The 20,175-nt window shown below is 37.7% G+C and overlaps 1 protein-coding gene across 1 annotated transcript in view; it reads right to left on the bottom strand.

Annotated features, from left to right (window-relative positions):
• Hadha (hydroxyacyl-CoA dehydrogenase trifunctional multienzyme complex subunit alpha) overlaps positions 1-20,175 on the bottom strand; it is a 45,476-nt gene that overhangs the window by 22,873 nt on the left and 2,428 nt on the right. The window contains exons 2-7 of the mRNA XM_047523514.1: positions 16,034-16,075; positions 15,871-15,941; positions 13,521-13,654; positions 12,629-12,767; positions 11,285-11,404; positions 9,054-9,156 (exon numbers count right to left, since the gene is read on the bottom strand). Of these exons, the coding sequence (XP_047379470.1) occupies positions 9,054-9,156; positions 11,285-11,404; positions 12,629-12,767; positions 13,521-13,654; positions 15,871-15,941; positions 16,034-16,075 (609 nt within the window). The remainder of the gene's footprint in view (positions 1-9,053; positions 9,157-11,284; positions 11,405-12,628; positions 12,768-13,520; positions 13,655-15,870; positions 15,942-16,033; positions 16,076-20,175) is intronic.

The following is a 20,175-nucleotide window of genomic DNA, read 5'->3' as shown; positions in this document are numbered from 1 at the left end:
TAAGCAGAATTATTCCAGGTCTAGTAAACAGAAGTGTAACTTGAATCACCAGAGTCAGGGGGCCCGCAATTCCCACGGATGAGCCAGTACACAGACCCACTGAAGGGTTTGTGAAACCTCCTGAGTGAAGGGGAGGCTGTGTCCCCTTGAGAAGATTTTATTTTTTATCTTTTCCCCAGCCTTCCCCCAAGCACCTATGGTCATTTGCCTTGGGGAGAGGAAAATAAACAAACTTTTAGGGAATTACTTTATAGTGGTTCCGAACTGACACTAATTCCAACACTGTGGAAAGCAGTGTCCCTATTATTCGTTCTGTGACTTGTGGAATAAGGGATATTATGATGGGAAAGGTCAAGGAAGAGCCTCTACAACTGTCTCTACCTAGAAAACAGTAAATGAAAAGTACTACCACAACCCTGGAGGGACTGCAGAGATTTGTGCCACCCTCAAGACTTGAAAGATGCAGGGTAGCGATTCTCACTGTATCCCCATTCAACTTGCCTATTTGGCCTGTGCAGAATACAGATGGCATGACAAGGGTTTATTATGGTCTTAATCAGGAGGAAACTGCATTGCAGCTGGTATTCCATATGCAGTTCATTGCTTGAGCAAATTAACACAATCCCTTTGTACCTGTTAATGCGGTTACTGGTTTGACAAATGCCTTTTTCCTTAATGCCTGAAGGGGGCTTCTTTGGATTTCTGAGACAACATATTACTCATTTGGGTATGCTATTCTAGTCCATTTACTTAGTAACTAAAAAAGCAGCTAGTTTGAGTGAGGCCCAAGACAAGAGAAGCTTTTCTGCTATTTGGACCATATGACTCAAACCTGATGGTGTAAGAAGTGTCAGTGGCAGACGGCAATGCCGCCTGGAATCTTTAGTAGGCTCCTATAGCTGATCACAGTGTAGGTCCTTAGGATTTTGGAAAAAGTCCCACCATCCTCTGTGAATACTACTTTTGGGAAATAATTTTTGGTTTGTTAGTAAGCCTTAGTAGAGGCTTAAGGCTTAACCATGGCCATCAAGTTTTCAGGTGACCTGAGCTGCCTATCATGAAATGGATGTTATCTGACCCACTGAGCCATAAACTGGGAGCAATGGTAGTGCTCTATTATCCAATGAAGTGGTACACAGCACTGTGCTTGGACAGACCCTGAAGGCAAAAGGTGCATGCGGAGTGGCCAAAATGACCACAGTCCTTACTTTGACTTCCCCTAGTCTGCACCTGTAGCCTCATGGGGAGTTCCTTATGAACAGCTGACTGGGGAAAAGGAAAACTCAGGCCTGGTTTGTAGTTTGTTCTCTGTGTTATGCAAGTTCCATTTGGGAGTGGATAGCTGCCACACTACAGTCTTCTGGGACATCTCTGAAGGACAGCAGTGAAGGATCACCTGTCAGTGGGCAGAGCTTCAAACAGTACACCTGAGTTCATGTGACTGGAAGGTAAAATGGTCAGAGTCTATATTGGCCATTACAGTCTATGCTATATATACTGTATATACTTATAGACTATACAATGGTTTGGCTGGATGATTGGGAACTTGGAAGGAACCTGGATGGAAAACTAGTGAAAAGGTATTATGGGATGAATTCTGTCCTCTCAAAATTTGTATATTGAAGCCCTAATTTCCGTACTACAAAATGTAACTCCATTTAGACATAAACCTTTAAAGAGGTGATTAACTTAAAGTGAGGCAATTAGGGTGGTCCTAATCCAATCAGACAGGTATACTTCTAAGAAGGAATGTGGACACACACAAGAGACATGAGGGATATGCACAAACAGGAAAGATCATGGGAAGGCATGGTGAGAAGGCAGCCATCTGCAAGTCAAAGAAAAATGCCTCAGAAGCAATCAAACATGCTAAAATCTGACCTTAGACTTCTATTTTCCAGAACTGTGAGAAATACATTTCTGTCGTTTAAGCCACCCATCTGTGATATTTTGTTATGGCAGCACCAGCCAACTAATGCAAACGGACACCTGGGGAACAGTATGTAGACAGATCTCTCTGAATAGGCAAACAATGTGAAAACTTTTGTGACCCATACGAATATTTGCAAAAGGGTCACCTTGGCAGAGGATTCCAATCATCAAGTGGATACGGTGACTCATTCTGTGGATACCAGTTAGTCCCTTTCCCCAACAACTCCTGTCACTGTCCCTTGAACACAGTGGCTGCAGTGGAAGGTATGGAGGTTATGCATGAGTTTATTAGCAACGTGAACTTACTATAGTCTCCGTCAAGTGCTCAACTGGCCAGCAGGAGACACCATATGATAACTCTTGAAGTGACCAGGCAGCTGTCCAGTGATAGCTTGATTACACTGTACTGCTTCTGTCCAGGAAAGTGAAGCACTTTAATTCTTACTGGAACAGAAACTTTGGCTATGAATCTGCCTTCCTGGTTTGCAATGCTTCTGCTAGAACTTTCATTTGTGGTCTTAGAACACCTTACCCATCATCATCACCACACAGTACTGCTCCCCATCAAGAAATTCACTTCACAGTAATCGAGGTGCCAAAACAACAGGCCACAGGCTACGATAAACAATGGTTTTATCGTATCCTCCAACACTGTAAAGCAGTGACTTGACAGAACAGTGGAATGGACTTTTTAAGACTCAGTTACCATGCCAGTTAAGTGGCAATTCTTTGCAGGGCTAGAGTGTCCTCAAGGATGTATATAAGTCAGTCTCCTATATGGGGCTATTTTTCTGACAGTCAGGATTTTGGGGTCCAGGAATTCGTACTACCATAACCTGTGATGAGGCAATTCAACCAGGACTGCTAGTGGCCTAGACCTTTAGGAATGAAGATCACCCTACCAGGCAAAGAACCATAGAGAGCTAAGATGCTTCTTAAGGGCAAAGGGAATAGGTCATGGATAATGGAAATATTGCCTCCCCACACCACACTTGGTGTGCAGCCAGCACACTGTAGTCCCTAAGGGAGGAGCAGTCAAGGACTCAGGGCTCCTGGGCAGGCCATGCTCACATATATGCTCCATACCTAGTCCAGAAACCTCCACTCCTACCTCTCTTTATGTGAGGCCTCCTTACTGAGGAGGGAAGGGAGGATCTTAAGACACTTTTCTCCCACATTCAGGTCATCTCCTCTCCCCAGGGTTCATAAAGCTGCAGGAGACTTGTCAGGGCTTCCTCAATAGTGAGATGGCCCCCACCTATGTGAGACTCCATCTGACCCTCCTTTCAAAAAGTAAATGGAACAGGGAGGAGCTGGTGCTTTCTTCAGTTTTAGCCTTTTGCATAAAGTATGGACACAGTGATTAAAGGCTTTCGTTACTTTCATTTTGGCTTGTTGCTTTAATTTGCTGCTCTGATACTTGACAGCTCAGTCTTCTTTCTAGATCAGCCGAGCTCTGGACATACACAGGATAGTTGCATTATGTTAGGTAGAAGTAAGAATGACTTAATTATTGTCTTTATTTGGAGATGATGTATGGTTTAAGGATATGTGTCTTTGCATCAAATTGACAGGAAGTGGACTGTGTTAATTTTCCAATTTATCAACTTGGTTAGACCATGATTGTCAGTTTTTTAATAAAGGCTAATTGAGGTGTTGCTATGAAGACATCTGATTAAAGATTGTAATCAAAAGATAAATTATTAATATCAGAAATTAAAGAGGAGGCAACCTTACAAAGTACAAAGATTAGAGTCAGAAGAAGTGACACGTCTATAATTCCAGTTACTTGAAAAGCTGAGGTTGAAGGATTGCAAGCTCAAGGTCAGCCTGGGCAAAGAGACCCTGTCTCAGAAAAAAAGCTGGGGTATAGCTCAGTGGTAGCACTTGCCAAGGATGCATGAGGACCTGAATTCAATTCCAAATACCATTAAAAATTTTTTTTAAAACAGGAATAAGGACGTATTATGAATAATTTCATTGCAATAATTTTGGTGAGTTAATAGACAAATTCTTTGAAAGACACAAAACTAACACGGCTCACTCAAGAAATGGAGACCCTCCCAGTGCTGGGGGAAAAAAAGAAAGAAAGGAATGGAGAACATGAATAGCTGAGTTTTTTTGGGGGGCTGGGGATGGTAACTAGGGATTGAACCCATAGGTTTTTACTACTGAGCCACATCCTTAGCCCTTTTTATTTGTTTTTATTTAAAAATATATTTTTTCATACACATATATAGGGTAATAATGTCTGTCTCATTCTATGGTCCTTCCCATCCCTACTGCCCCACCCCTCCCTCTTTCCCCTCTGCATAATCCAAAGTTTCTTCATTCTTCCCTACCCACTCCCCACTATGGATCAGCATCTGTTTATCAGAGAAAACATTCAACATTTGGTGTTCTGGGATTGGTTTATTTCACTTAGCATGATATTCTCCAGTTCCATCCATTCATCTGCAAATGCCATAATTTCATTCTTCTTTAAGGCTGAGTAATATTCCATTGTGTATATGTACCATATTTTCTTTATCCATTCATCTGTTGAAGGGCATCTAGGTTGGTTCCATAGTTTAGCTATTGTAAATTGAGTTGCTATAAACATTGATGTGATCAATCCTTTTTATTTTTGTTTTTTATTTTGAGACAGGTCTCACTAAGTTGTTGAGGTTGGCCTTGAACTTGTGGTCCTCCTGCCTCAGTCTTACAAGTGGCTGTAAGTGTGTGCTACCACGCCCAGCCTGTATTGATTATTGATTAAGAATATTTAATCCTTAGGTAAAAGCTTTCCCAGTAAACTTCAATCCCTTATGATTAACTACTGGTTAATTCTATTAGATATTTAAGAAAGAAATTATTCTAATTCTACACAAAATCTTTCAGAAAACAAGGGGAACATTTCCCTACTCATTTTATGAGGCCAGCACTACCTTGATACTAACACCAGGCAAAAAATTCCACAAAAATTAAAATTATCCCCGAAATCATTATCTCTCAGGACCAGATATAAAAATCCTTTATAAAAATTTTGCTAATCAGGGCTGGAGATATTGCTCACTTATATAGCACTTGCCTACTATGAGCAAGGCCCTGGGTTTGATTTCCAGAAAAGCAAAACAAACAAACTGATCAAACCCATAACCTATAAAAAGGATAATATATCATGTTTAAGTGGAGTTTATTCCAGGAACAAAAGGTTGGTTCAACAGTAAAATATTCGTGTAACTGACATTATTATCAGATTAAAAAAAAGAAACTCATACAATTATCTCAACAGATGCAGAAAAGGCACTGGACAAAATTCAACACCCATTTTAAAGAAACTATAAGTAAGAGGGAACTTCTTCAACATGATAAAGGGCATATATGAAAAACCTATAACTAACAATATACTTAATGGTGACTGTTCCCCCCCCCCAGGACCAGGAACAAGTTAATATTTGTTTTCACTATTTCTGTCCAATACTGTACAAAGGTCGTAGACACTGGAGTTAAGTCAAGAAGAAGAAATAACCAGCATGTAGATTGGAAAAGAAAAAGACAAACTATTTGTAGACAAGATGATTATTTTTGTAGAAAAAGTCTTAGGAATCCTCAAAACAAGAGAACTAGTTTAGCAAAATCACAGGTTACAAGGTCCATGTCCAAAATTCAACTGCATTTTTCTTTTTTCCTCAGTACTGGGGATTGAACCCAGGGATGCTCTACCACTGAGCAGCATCCCCAGCCCTTTTTATTTTTTTTTAATAAGACAAAGTCTTCATAAATTGCTCAGGTTGGCCTCAAACTTTTGATCCTCCTGCCTCAGCCTCCTGAGGGGTTGGGATTATAAGTGTGTGCCATCTCACCAGGCTACATTTTATACTAGAAATTAATGAGCAACGAAAGTAAAAGTAAAGTATAATGGGTCTGAGGTGTAGCTAATTGGTAGAGGAGTACATTCAATTCCCTATACTAAAAACAACAACAACAAAGTTAAGGTTTGGGCTGGGGATGTAGCTCAGTGGTAGAACAAGTGGCTAGCAAGGGAGAAGTCTTGGGTTTGATCCCCAGCATCAATAATACTAACAAAAACTGAATCAGAAGTATAGTGACCTAAAAGTGTGAAATACCTAGTATAAATTCTTTTTTTTTTTTTTTTTTTTTTTTTTTTGTGGTGCTGGGGATTGAACCCAGGGCCTTGTACATGCTAGGCAAGCACTCTACCAACTGAGCTACCCCAGCCCTGAAATACCTACTATAAATTTAACAAAATATGTGCAAGGGCTGTTCAATGAAAGGTACAAAAACACTTCTGAGACATCAAAGATAACTAATGAAATGAGTCAATATTTTAAAGACATCAATGCTCCTCAAATTAATATACTGAATCAATGAATTCTAATCAAAACTGTAGCAGGGCCAGGCATGATGGCACATGCCTATAACCCTAGTGACTAGGGAGGATCGCAAGTTTGAGACAAGCCTCAGCAATTTAGTGAGGTCCTAAGCAACTTAGTGAGACCCTGTCTCAAAAAAGAAAAATTAAAGGGGTTGGGAATGTGGCTTAGTGGCTAAGCATCCCTGGGTTCAATGCCTAGAGGGGGAAAAAAAAAAAAAAAAAAGACAATGTGATATTGGTAAACATATAGGTAACCGGAAACAGGAAATTCAGATTATAGATCCAAACCTACAGGGTTAACTGATTTTTGGCCAGCATGTCAAGGCAGTTCACTCTGGAAAGCATGGTCTTTTCAACAAATAGTGACAGAGCATTTGGATATTCATATGCAAATAATATAATAATTCTGTCTTTAGATAATGAAAAGTCACACAGTGGGAAAAAGTAGTTACCAATCACATATCTGATAAAGAACTTGTATCCTGATATATAAAGAACGCTGAAAATTCACTAATAAAAATTAAATCAAAAAAAAAAAAGAAAAAAAAAACTAAATCAAATGACCTGCAAAAGATTTGAACAGATACTTTACCAAAGATATACAGAAAGCAAATGATTTTGTGAAAGATATTTAGTATCTTTGGTGATTACAAAATATAAAATCTTGATGAGGTATTATTACACTCCTATGTTTAATATTAAAAAGACTAGTTATGTAAAGTGGTTGGAAACTAGAACTCTTTTTTTTAATGTCTTTTAGATATTTATTCATAGGCAATTTTAAACATTATTTAATTTTTAAATAGGAATCCTTGTTGACCTTCGAACACAGATTTACTTAAACATACTAGGAAGTACTCCATGGAGACAAAAAGCAGATCACTGATTGCTTGGGTGTGAGGCAGGAGTGAGAAACCATGAAAGCAGGAGAGGGAGGACCCAGGGTGAGGAGGAAACATTTGGGGTGATGGCTACATTCACTGCCTTGATTGTTATGATGGGTTACTGATTTGTCAAAATTTATCACATTATGTACTTAAAAATATGCAGTTTATTGGCAAAAATTATTTCTTAATAACAGTTATCAAAAAAAAGAAATGTTCTTAAACTCATATATCCAGCTGTAGAAATTATCTTCAGAGTCAGTTTACAAACTGTGCACTAAAATTATTCTCATTAGGAAACTAGAACTCTTACACTGTTGGTAGGAATGCAAACTGATATAACCACTTGGCAAAACAATCCGATAGATTCTTAAAAGTCAAACACATATGGAGCCAATCCACTCTTCTGTATTTATCCAACAGATGTGAAATATGTCTTCATAAAGACTTGTGGATCAATGTTCATAGCAGCTTTATTCCGAACAGCCCCAAACTGGAAACAACTTAAATGTCCATCATTCAGTGAATGGATAAATCAACTATGGCACATATATATTTTTTTTAAATAACTTTTTGGGGGGGTGTCAGGGGGCTGAACTCAGGGGTATTCAACTACTGAGCCACATCCCCAGTCCTATTTTGTATTTTATTTAGAGAAGGGTTTCACTGAGTCGCTTAGTGCTTCACTTTTGCTGAGGTTGGCTTTGAACTCTTCATTTTCCTACCTCAGCCTCCTGAGTCACTGGGATTAGAGGTGTGCGCCACTGCACCCAGTAACTGTAGCATATTTATACAACGGAAAAATACATAGCAAGAAAAAGGAACAAATTGGGGCTGGAGTTGTGACTCAGTGGTAAAGTGCCTGCCTAGCGCACATGAGGCACCAGGTTCGATCCTTAGCACCACATAAAAATAAATAAATAAAATAAAAGTATTGTGTCCATCTACAACTAAGAAATTTAAAAAAAAAGAAAGAAAGAAAAGGAACAAACTACTGATATATGCAACCTGGATAGATTTCAAAAACATTATTCTAAATGAAAAACAAAAAGCTGCACAGTAGACATGTCCAATTTTTTTAATTGTAGTAGTGTTTATACAGCTATGTATATTTGTCAAAACTCTAATTGTACATAAAAAATTGGTGAAATTATTAGGTAAATAAAATCTCAATAATGCTGAATTTTAAGAAATAGGTGAGGGTGAAGAGGGTGATGAACACACAATTCAGAACACTGATTTCTATTTCTTTTTTTTTGGGTGGTACTGGGGATCAAACCCGGGGGCACTCTACCACTAGCTACATTCCAATTCTTTTTTTTTTTTTTTTTTTTTTAATTTTGAGACCGGGTCTTACTAAATTGCTGAGGTCTCATTAAGTTGCTGAAGCTGGCCTTGAACTTGCATTCCTCCTGTTTTACCCTTCTGAGTTGCTGGGATTACAGGCATGGACCACCAAGCCAGACTACTGATTTCTATTTCTAACAGAAATTGTATGAGAGGAAGCAGCCCATAAGTAGATGACAATTATTGTTAACACTCTCGTGTTGGTTGTTTCATACAGGTTTATTGTTAACACACACTCACACACAAAATGGATAATGATACAAGTAATTTTAGAATACAAAATAATGACGATTTAAATCCTGTACTCCTGATATCTAAATTATAAAGTGAAACAGAGATCAGGGTAATGTTGAAAATCATTTAGTATTAGTAATTTTAGAAAACTGCATTCCTCAAAATCATGACTCATTTTCTAAGATTTGAGTGTCACTCTAACCAACATTGGACACATTAACTCTTTCAGAAAATAAGTAACTTTATAATGGTCAACTTTGAAACATGCTAACACTTACCCAGGGGTTCCACCAATTGGTCAACCAGTCCCATTTTCTTTGCTCTGTCTGCTCGAATGTTTCTACCAGTCAGCATCATGTCAAAAGCAGCAGGCACACCCACCTAACCAGCAGACAAGGAGCAGAGTATGGAGGAAAGTGAGGGTGACAAATGAGAAAACAGCACATTGCAAAAAAATCAAGCCAGATTTTGATGGTACTTAATGGTAAGTTAAATTTTACATACAGATACATATTTAAGTTTGGGATTAGCTACTTCTAACACAAGCAAATATGTCTTTATCTCTTCCTTTAATTCAATAAATAAAATTTCTGTCTTAGGGAACTGATAAAGTAAAGAATTAATTTCATGTTTCCTAAAAGTATACACTTAGGTCATTCTAAGTTTCTTTTCAACCATTTATATAATACTTAAAATTTCTATAATAGAACTACAATGAAGATGCAGAAATCTGATAGTTTTGACAAAGTCTTTGGAAAGAATTTTAGGATTAACAAAAATGGAATTCAGCTAGGGCTTCTTATGTGATACTAGAAAAATGACTTGTAGCAACAAATGCCAGTAATAATTTAAAAAGAAAAAAAACAACTATCTTCTATACACATAGTTTTTTTCTTTTCAATTTTTTTTTTTAATTCAAAGAAGCTTCATTTTTTTATTTAGCTTTTTGACTCTGTGCTTGTGCCTTCAACACTTTCACAATGATTTGCCCTGCTGAAATGTTTTTTTGTTTTAGACAATCTCATAAGGACTTTGGGTCTCACAGCACGAAACCCTCGAAGTCTGCCTGGGCACACACCACATGCAGATTTTGGTGCTTTCCCAACCTTCTTTGTATAAAGGTGAATGATTCTATTACCAGGGGTTCGAGACAGCCTAGTTTTGTTAGAGGCTGTATTGTAGGAAAGCCTACGACGATAAGTCAAATGCTGGACCATTCTGAGTGCCTCTAGACAGCATCCCCGGAAGAGCCACATATATATGTTTACTTATGGTTTTAATAAATCCTTTTGACATTCCTAAGAAAGAATGAACATCATTTATTATTTGAAGATTAATAAGACTAATACCATAAATCTTCCTTTTTTTTTTAGTGCCCAGTTCATATCAACTTCTTCTTTTTTAGTAATAGGATTGAACCCAGAGGAGCTTAACCACTGAGCAATACCCCTAGCCCTTTCTGATTTTTATTTTGAGACAACGTCTCATTTTCTTAGGGCCTCGCTAAGAAGCTGAGGCTGGCTTTGAACTTGCATTCCTCCTACCTCAGCTTCCTGAGTTGCTGTGGTTATAGGCATGAGTCATCATGCCTGCCTGCAAAAAGTATTTCTGCAGAGCCTTGTTTTCACTGAGAAATCTACAATGTCAAAAGCTATGAAGTTCAGTGGGCTTTCCAATTTGATATAAAGATTGTTTTGCAGTCTCCAGATCTGACTCTCCTTCCCCTTGTCCTTAAGAATTCAAGAGTGGGAGGGTAGGTGTACTTGCCTAGCAGGCATAAGGCCCTGGGTTCAATCCCCTGTAGTAAAAAAGAAAAGAATTTAAAAGCATTTTGGGCCTCTTCTGTCTGACAGAATATAGCAAAAGGAGAGGGTCTAAATCAGAGAATGAGGGAAAAAGATCTGCCTCATATTTATTATGAAATATAATCTATGATTTTGAAAAGATAAGATAGTACTGTTCAGAGAAGGAACAAATTAAACTAAAAGCTCTGGGAAAGCAAGGCACCTATCTTATTTATTTTTACCCTTATTTAGGGACCAAGAAAGGTCCTTGATTGATAATTTTATGCAATTAAAAAATAAATACCAGGCCATGCGCAGCATGCCTGTAATCCCAGTGGCTCGGGAGGCTGAAGCAGCCTCAGAAAAAGCAAGGTGCTAAGCAACTCAGTGAGACCCTGTCTTTAAATATAACACAAAAAAGGCTGGGGATGTGGCTCAGTGGTTGAGTGACCCTGAGTTCAATCCCTGCTACCAAAATAAATAAATAAACAAATGAATAAACGAATAAGTATACGGAATAAAAATCTGTCATTGATCCTAAAATACTCCCAAAATAAGGAATTAGTTCCTTAATTCTACAATGAATGCCTATATTCATTGTGTTTTATACAAAAGGAAATAGATCTAAAGGGACACTTATTTCTAGATTCTAAGTTCATGGGGGTGGGGCAGGGTGGAAGGGTGGATGGAGGAGAGAATGGAAGGGAGAGGGGTCTTAAACTCACCATTTTGGGCAGTCTTTGGGTGCCTCCTGCACCTGGTAGGATTCCCAGCAAGACTTCAGGGACACCTAATACTGTTTTTCTATCTTTTGTTGCTATTCTGTATTGGCATGCAATGGCAAGCTTCAAACAAATGAAAAAAATAAATTAGACTGTTGGACAATGTTAATTTCATAACATCTTAGGATCTCTGAGGGTCTAAAGATTACTTATAAAGCAGGAAGGTGCCAACAGAATAAACTGAAGTTCCTTAGGGTGGCATCTGATGCTTTCCATAATTTATCTTTTCAGTCTTTTTTCATGCTTTCCCCTAATTTACTGACCCTGTTGGGTTACGGGTCTCCTTAAAAATCTTCTCAGGCTGGGGTTGTGGCTCAGTGGTAGAGTGCTTGCCTAGCATGTGTGAGGCACTGGGTTCGATCCTCAGCACCACATATAAATAAATGAATAAAATAAAGGTCTATTGACAGGCTGGGGAGATAGCTCAGCTGGTAGAGCGCTTGTCTCGCAAGCACAAGGCCCTGAGTTCAATCCCCAGTACCAAAAAAAAAAAAAAAAAAAAAAAAGGTCTATCGACGTCTAAAAAAAAAAAAAATTAAAAAAAAAAAATCTTCTCAAAGCTACAGAAGCTTGCAATAGAAAAATACACACATAATTTTATGTGGACCCTAAGTGAAGAAGCCCTGTACTCTGGAGACCCACCCTCCAATCAAGCAGGCCTACTCAGGGTTTCCTCACAGGCGCTGCTTATCCTTGCCTTTGCTCACTGTGCACCCTATGTGGAATGCATTTTCAACCATTTTCCAGTTAATCAAATTCAGCCCATCTTTTAGATCCAGGCCCATGTTTTCTTAATTAACATATGTGAAAATGTCCAGCATAGAGCCTCAGACACGATAAATATGCAATAAATGTAATTTTCTTTTCCCCTTCTTCTTTTCTTATATGCTTTCCATGTATAAGAATCTCTTCTCTCCAATCTTATATTATTTACCATCTTTACTACTCACAGGAAACTTAAATGTATGTCTTGTGTTTCTCAACCAGATTTAAAAACATGAACATGGATCATATTTTTGAATCTTTGCAAACTTGAACCAGGTTTTTAGAACTGAAAAGAACCTTGGAGACCCAGTTCATATCTCAGTTTACATGTGAAAACATCACACATTGGTTCGCTTGTTCTATGCCAATTGCTCTGTCACAGAGATTAAGGATTAAAACCTGTTCAGAAGTTTGATATTAAACCTCTGAAAATGTTTGCAAGCTAAACAGTAGCCATAGGTTTATAGCTGGTGAGTCTCAGCAATGAACTGTGGTGTCTGAAAAACTGGAATACATCTGTACCTCAAGTCCTCCGCCCAAACAGGATCCACTGATGGCAGCCACGACAGGTTTTGGGGACTTCTCAAGCTTCTCAAACATTCTCTGTCCTTCCTGTGATATGTTTGTTGCTTCTTGAGGGGTCTTACAAGAGGCTAACATGCTGAAGTAGCCATGAAAAGTAAACAGGAAAAAATGAAGGATGAAACCATAAGCTACTTTGTTCAATACTTCATCTACTATCTACTTATCCCATCCCGCCATATATCAACATTTGGTAATGAGTTTTTAAACAGAAAACAAAAATATGTATTGTGCAATTTATTTTCATTTCTATAACAAATAATCAGATTACAACGTTTTGTATATGAGATCATCAACTGGTTAATAATTTCATATCAAATTAAATAGCAATCAAAACAACAGCAAAATAACAACAAAATACAAAAGGTCTTAGATTGTTTAGAGGGGCCTGAAACTTTATTAATAGAGACCCTTCTTTTTTGGTAGCAGGGATTAAACCCAGGGGCACTTAACCACTGAGCCACATCCTCAGCCCTTTTATATTTATTATTTTGAGACAGGGTGTTACTAAGTTGCTGAGGCTAGCTTTGAACTTGTGATCCTCCTGCCTCGGCCTCCACAGCTGCTGAGATTACAAGTGTGCCCCACCATGCCTGGCCTCCCCTAGTGAATTTTTTTAAAAATTTGGTACAATAAAGATGTAGGAAAGACTACATTTGGTTTTACATGATTTAAGCAACAAGTTCCTCTATTTTGTCACTCTTGTTATACTCATGATAACAACAACAACCAAATTCCAGAAAATTTACTTCTACTTCCTTTTAAAAGGAGGACTTATTAGGCCTAACAAATGTTCAAAATAAAAGGCAACTTCAAGTTTCCTAAAACTTACTTGATATCAGCACCTGCAACAAAGCAACCTGGCTTTGATGAGATGAGGACGGCGCTTTTGATTTGATCACTGGCCCAGATTTCATTCATTACTTCCATGAACTCTGACTGTACTTCTTTATTCAGTGTATTTACCTGCCAAGGGGAAAAAAATTTAAGGGTTTAAATTTGCAGTACCAGATGTCCACTATTACTATCAAATACCACTTTGATTATGGGAAATGTGTTTATCCAGCAAACATATATTGAGAGAAAGAAAAAGGATGAGCAGAAAACAAACCAATCTAGTAGTTTTCTGTTCAGGCACCATTGGCCAAGTATTAGCACCCCTTCCTTTTAAAACAAGAGGAGAAATCTAAATCCTATTCCTAAAAGCTTGAATCATATGTAGGCTAAAAATAAGTTTACAAACATTTATTGGCAGGGAAAAATCTGTATAATATTAAGGAAAAAGGAAAATTAAAAAATCAGACTTACAGTATGATCTTAGCTTTATAAATATTATTTGTTAAAACTGAATTAAGTGTGGTTATCTTTGGGTTTGGATTATGAATGATTATTTTCTTCTTTATAATTTTTTGTACTTTTAAAATTCTCTGTTACTGGCATGTATTGTGTTCAAAAAATATTCAATGAGAAAATTCTACAAAAACACCTTAAACTTGAATCACAAATTAGTGGGTGCTAAGATTTACTCTAGGGAGATGGAATGGCTCTTATTCCTAATTTGTGATAGTTGCCAATTGCTTTCATCTAGGTCTCTGGTTATAAGATTTTTTTTTTTTCAATTGTAAACAAATGGGATACATATTGTTTCTCTATTTGTACATGGAGTCAAGGCATACCGTTTGTGTAATCATAAATTTACATAGGGTAATGTTGTTTGATTCATTGTTATTTTTTTTCCCTTCCCCCCACCTCCCCACTCCTCTTTTCCCTCTATACAGTCCTTCCTTCCTCCATTATTACCACCCTCCTTATCCCTAACCCTAACCCAAACCCTAACCCTAACGCTAACCCCTCCCACCCCCCATTATATGTCCTCATCCGCTTATCAGCGAGATCATTCGTCCTTTAGTTTTTTGAGATTGGCTTATCTCACTTAACATGATATTCTCCAATTTCATCCATTTGCCTGCAAATGCCATAATTTTATCATTCTTCATTGCGGAGTAATATTCCATTGTATATATATGCCACAGTTTCTTTATCCATTCATCAACTGAAGGGCATCTAGGTTGGTTCCACAATCTGGCTATGGTCAACTGAGCAGCAATGAATATTGATGTGGCTGTATCTCTGTAGTATGCTGATTTTAAGTCCTTTGGGTACAGGCCAAGGAGTGGGATAGCTGGGTCAAATGGTGGTTCCATTCCAAGTTTTCTGAAGAATCTCCATACTGCTTTCCAGAGTGGCTGCACTAATTTGCAACCCCACCAGCAATGTATGAGTGTACCTTTTTCCCCACATCCTCGCCAACACCTATTATTGCTTGTGTTCTTGATAATCGCCATTCTAATTGGGTGAGATGGAATCTTAGGGTAGTTTTGATTTGCATTTCTCTTATTACTAGAGATGTTGAACATTTTTTCATATATCTGTTGATTGCTTGTACATCTTCTGTGGAGTGTCTGTTCATTTCCTTAGCCCATTTGTTGATTGGATTATTTGTATTCTTGGTGTGGAGTTTTTTGAGTTCTTTATAGATTCTGGAAATGGTTATAAGATTTTTAAAGTATGAAACCTTTACAATAATTTGAGATGGGGGAAAGGCATAGAAACTGGCAATAAAGTTCTTCTTGGCAAAAGACTAGAGTAATACTGCATGCCTTGTTGAAGCTGCCAGACACAAATGAGGTTCCACTTTGAAAAGCACTTGATTTCCAATATTTGAGTTGCATGGAGTCTTTTAGCTCCCAAAAAGCTTAAGAGCCAAGTGTCCACATTTAACCCAGTCAATGTACTATGAATAATGACTTATGCAGATAATGAAGAAAGTGAATACAATAAACTCATATTTAAGATGGACAGTGAGTTTCAATTCTTATAAACAAAGCTTGTACTTTGGTTTTTGTCTAGTAAGTCACCTCCACATTCTACACCGTAACAGAAGGCTAGCCTTATCAATCCTTGATATTAATCTAACATCACAAGAATATCTGCTAGAGTCACAAGAATATCTGCTTCAGAAAACTATCTTCATAGGGCAATCTGTCAAACTTTAATTTAACTATCAACATTATAAATTCATGTAACAGGACTACTGCCAGATTGGTAGATTCCTTCCCATTCAGGACTGGATTAATAAATGTAGTTAGTAGAAATAAACTGCAGAAAGTTAAATTAGGTACCTTTGAATTGGGTGAGTTGATTCGAATAACTGCCACATTCCCTTTGACTCCATAGTTAACATGGTTTCTAGCTAAAAAGATAAGAAAAATTTATTAATAAACATATTTATTACAAAATAATCTAAAAGGCAATGTAAGTATGACCACAAAAAATTAAACTTACCCAGTAAAGCAGAAGACCCTGAAAAGTTGCGGAAACTATAACCTGTAGGGAAAGGGCATTTTAAAATTAATTATTTTGCAAAACGGAATTTCTGTAGTACCTGGTAGATATAGCAAAGCTGGAATTTTCAGTAACAACCCTCCATCCCCAGTAAGAATAACGTATTCCACATCATCATTATGGCCTCTGTGCCTTTTTCATTTCAATTACCAGGTCATGTGATTATTCAGATACCAAATAATGTAGGTAAGAGAATGTCCCCTTTCCACCTGCCAAAGATGATACATCCCAGAACCTGTGAATATATTAGGTTACATGGCAAAGAGGGATTAAGGTTCCAAATGGCATTGATTGCTAGTCAGCTGACTTACATAGGGAGAGTATCATGGATTATTCAAGTGGGTTTAGTACAAAAGATTTCCCACAAAAGGGAAGAGAGAGGCAAAGAGAATCAAAGAGATGGCAGTGAGGGAATAACTTGGCTCCAGGATGTTGGAAGAAAAAGGAAGGGAGTGAGCAACAAGTTAAGAAGGCAGGCAGCTTCTAGAAGCTAGAAAAGGAAAAGTAACTGATTTTCTCTCAGAGCATCCACAATGACCATAGCTCTGTCAACACCTTTGATTTTAGCTTAGTGAGGCCCATTATGGACTTCTGACCTCTGTAACTGTAAGATAATAAATTTTTACTGCTTTAGATAACTAAGTTTGTGGTAATTTGTTACAGTAGCAATAAGAAACTAATATAATAAGCAATAAATAAACTACAAAACAATCCTTAATGTCAGTTCCAAATGTACTCCAAATATATCCGAACTATGCTTTCCAACCACATCTACTTACATTTTTATGGAGAGATGGACTTTCTGGTGCTATGCAAAGTAAAATCAAGGGGCAACAGTGGCTACTATAAATGAAACATTCCATGTAATACGTTGCTATTATAAGTATTTCTAACTGAAAATGTCTATATTGTACTCCACCAAGAATACTCCTACATTTTGGATAACAAAGACCAGCTCTATTCTCTCATCTAGTTTATGCTCTCCAGCATAATGATATAGAGATCTATTTTGATATGACTTATAGCCATCTTGGTTGTAACCACCATTTTGCTTATCAGGGTAAACTGGCAAGCACTCCAAACCCTATAGGCCAAACAAAGTGGTTAAGATAGTCAGCTGAGTGTATTGTACTGTCACTGATGCCCAGACTGTTTTCACTGAAAATGGATTTTTTTTTTTTTTTTTTTTTTTGGTGCTGTGGATTGAACCCAGGGCCTTGTGCTTGACAGGCAAGCACTCTATGAACTGAGTTATATCCCCCTGCCGGGCAATGGATATATTAATAGTTTTTGAGAAAGGCTAGGTACATGCTGCTTGGGTATGGCCCAACTTTGTCTACCTTAGCATATAAATTCCTTCCTCCTAGGGCTGGGGATGTAGCTCAGTGGCCTAGCAAGCATGAGGTCCTAGGTTTGATCCCCAGCACTGCACAACACACACAAAAAACCTTCCTCTTACATTGAGTGCGGGGATCTATTTACCTGTTGTGCTGCAGCCAAATCACACTTCTGTCAATTAAGTCCCTAATAAACTGTACTTTGTGCAATCCTGGATCTATTTGCCTCTTTCTTCAGTCACATGGTCCCTTCTCATAAACCAGGACTGGGTTTTTCTATAACAATAATGCTGATATGATCTTTTGATTAGTGGTGGGTCTTTCAAGCTGGACTCTAGAGAGAAGGTAAGGAATACTAGGGAATTCCAGGCAAATTTGTTTTGGGCATTACTTTATCTCTTTTTTACCACTAAGGCTCACTTCTAACCTGCTCTCATCCATACATCTTGCTCTATGTGGTAACCAAGTTGTTCTGGAGGAAACTAAGGGTCAACATCTCTTAATTACAAATTCCAATTGCCTTCAAAAAACCTTTTTCCCCTTGTCTTTCATTCATGGTTTACTTCAAACCATTTCTCCTATGTTCCTCTTTAATACTATATTCCTTTTCCCTCCTACATCCTCCAAATCTTGCTGTTGTCTTAGGAAAAAGTTTTCTCTTTCTTTGTTTCTAAAAATAAAAACAAATCATCCCTTAATTGATTAGCAGTTGTATAAATGAAACACACCACGGAAAAGGCCTACATCTTAAAGTAATATCCAATATAATAGAGCTAATGCTTTAATAATATATCCAGTGGTTCCTTCTTCTAATTACTCTGGCTTTCCCCACATATTATTTATTTTTTTCTTCTTCTTCTTCTTTTTTTCTGGGGATCAAGCCCAGGGTCTCCTTCACGTTAGGCAAGTACTCTACTACTGAATCACATCCCTGGCCCCCAATTATTCTTTATTTTTTAATTATTAGTACTAAAACTTATTTCTAATTTTCATTGAATTCTAATTTTCATTGATGGTAGGTGGAATGCGGAAGACCATCAATAATTAGCCAAGGCTCTTGCTTCTTCCATCTTTTTTCTCCATCTTTCAATTCCTGGGAAGGGAAGGGAAGGGAAAGGAAAAGAGGGAGAGGGAAGAGAAAGGAAGGGACAGAAAATAGCAGCTTTATATAGTTCTGAAAGGCAAGATAACATATTACTGAGAAAAACTATACCTGGCTCCAGAACCAGAGTAGGGTGACCTCAGGTTCTGTCTGCATTTGTTTCTAAGCAATCCAAATCAGCCCTGTTAGTACAAAGACAAAGAAAGGGCTTGGGTTCAACCAATAGGTTTATTTACTACCTGTGTGGTCATGAACAAGCCTCTGGGTGAATTCCAGTGTTCTAAGACAGAAGGAGCCAGACATCATTTTTATTCAGTGCCTCTGCTTCTCTACCATTTGAAATCTGTGTCATTTGTATTTATCACTCTTCATTCTTTATATTTGCATCATGGTTCCAACATTTTCCAGAAAACCTCAACTTCAGATTTCAACTATATAACTACAATCTCTCCTGTTTGTTGTTGTTGTTTTGTGTGTGCTAGGAATTAAATCCAGGGGTGCTTTACCACTAAGTTATATCCCTAACCCTTTTCTATTATTTTGAGATGGGGTCTCTTTAAGTTGCCCAGGATGGCCTCAAACTTGTGATTCTCTTGACTTAGCCTCCCAAATTACTGATATCATAGGCACCAGCCACTGCATACTGCTGTCTTCCTGCTTTTTGAACTTTATCATTTACTGTTTTGTTCTCTAATTGCTGCAGCTGTAGTGGGTGTTCTGTTAACTAAATTATAATCTCTTTCAGCATCATATCATTCAAAAAAATTTATAGTGACCTAACATGTACTATGCACTGTTCTAGGAACTTGAAGTAGGTACCGTGGCTGAACAAAAAAGGTAAAACAAACAAAAAACCTGTCTTGGTGGAGATTACATTCTAGGGCAACAGGGGATATGACATCTAGGAAGAATCAGTTTCTACTCAATATAGATAAATGAAAACAAGAAAATCAACCTGGAATCAAACAGAAGTTTGCCAGTAAAGTAGAAATTCTAGTGGAAATAGAAGCAGGGGATAAGCCATTCCATCTAGAACAGGGTAGAGTAAAGCACAATGAGAATAGACTGACTGGGAGAGTAGTTTGGGAGAGGTGAGCGAGAAAGAGAAAACCCAAAAAACATGAATATGTAAACACGTCAGAGGTGCTTAAGTAAAAGAAGAGAAGATAAGAGCAAGTATGGATTGCAATTTTAAAAATCAAATATTTAAGCTAACAGGGAGGTGTGCATTATCCTGCAGTATAAGCCATTTTAACTCTTGCCAACTAACCTGTCTTTGCTGTAAACACACCCCACACATGTACATAAAACCTCTTTGAAATAGAGACAAAAAGAAAAGAGAAAATCCCCAAACATATTTAGAAAATGCCCAAACATATTTAGAAAAGAATTCCAAACTATACTCAACTAAATCAAGTGGAAGTACAAGGTAACTTTGCTTTTGGAATCTGTACTTACCACTGCCTAAACAAAGCTTACTCTAGCAGCTGGGTGAACTTTGGCCTACATCTACTGTGCCAGTAAGAGAAACCTTTGTCCTACTTTTTAGTCATCTTCATATGTAACTCAGTCAAATACCTAAAGACCATGTGAGACTATAGTCAGCGGAGACAGCTGAATTGTGTTGACACAAATTTCAAATT

Source organism: Sciurus carolinensis, chromosome 13, assembly GCF_902686445.1.
Source record: "Sciurus carolinensis chromosome 13, mSciCar1.2, whole genome shotgun sequence".
Classification (NCBI taxonomy): domain Eukaryota; kingdom Metazoa; phylum Chordata; class Mammalia; order Rodentia; family Sciuridae; genus Sciurus; species Sciurus carolinensis.
Note: the sequence above shows the minus strand (reverse complement) of the source record. Positions and strands in the feature narration are given on the sequence as shown.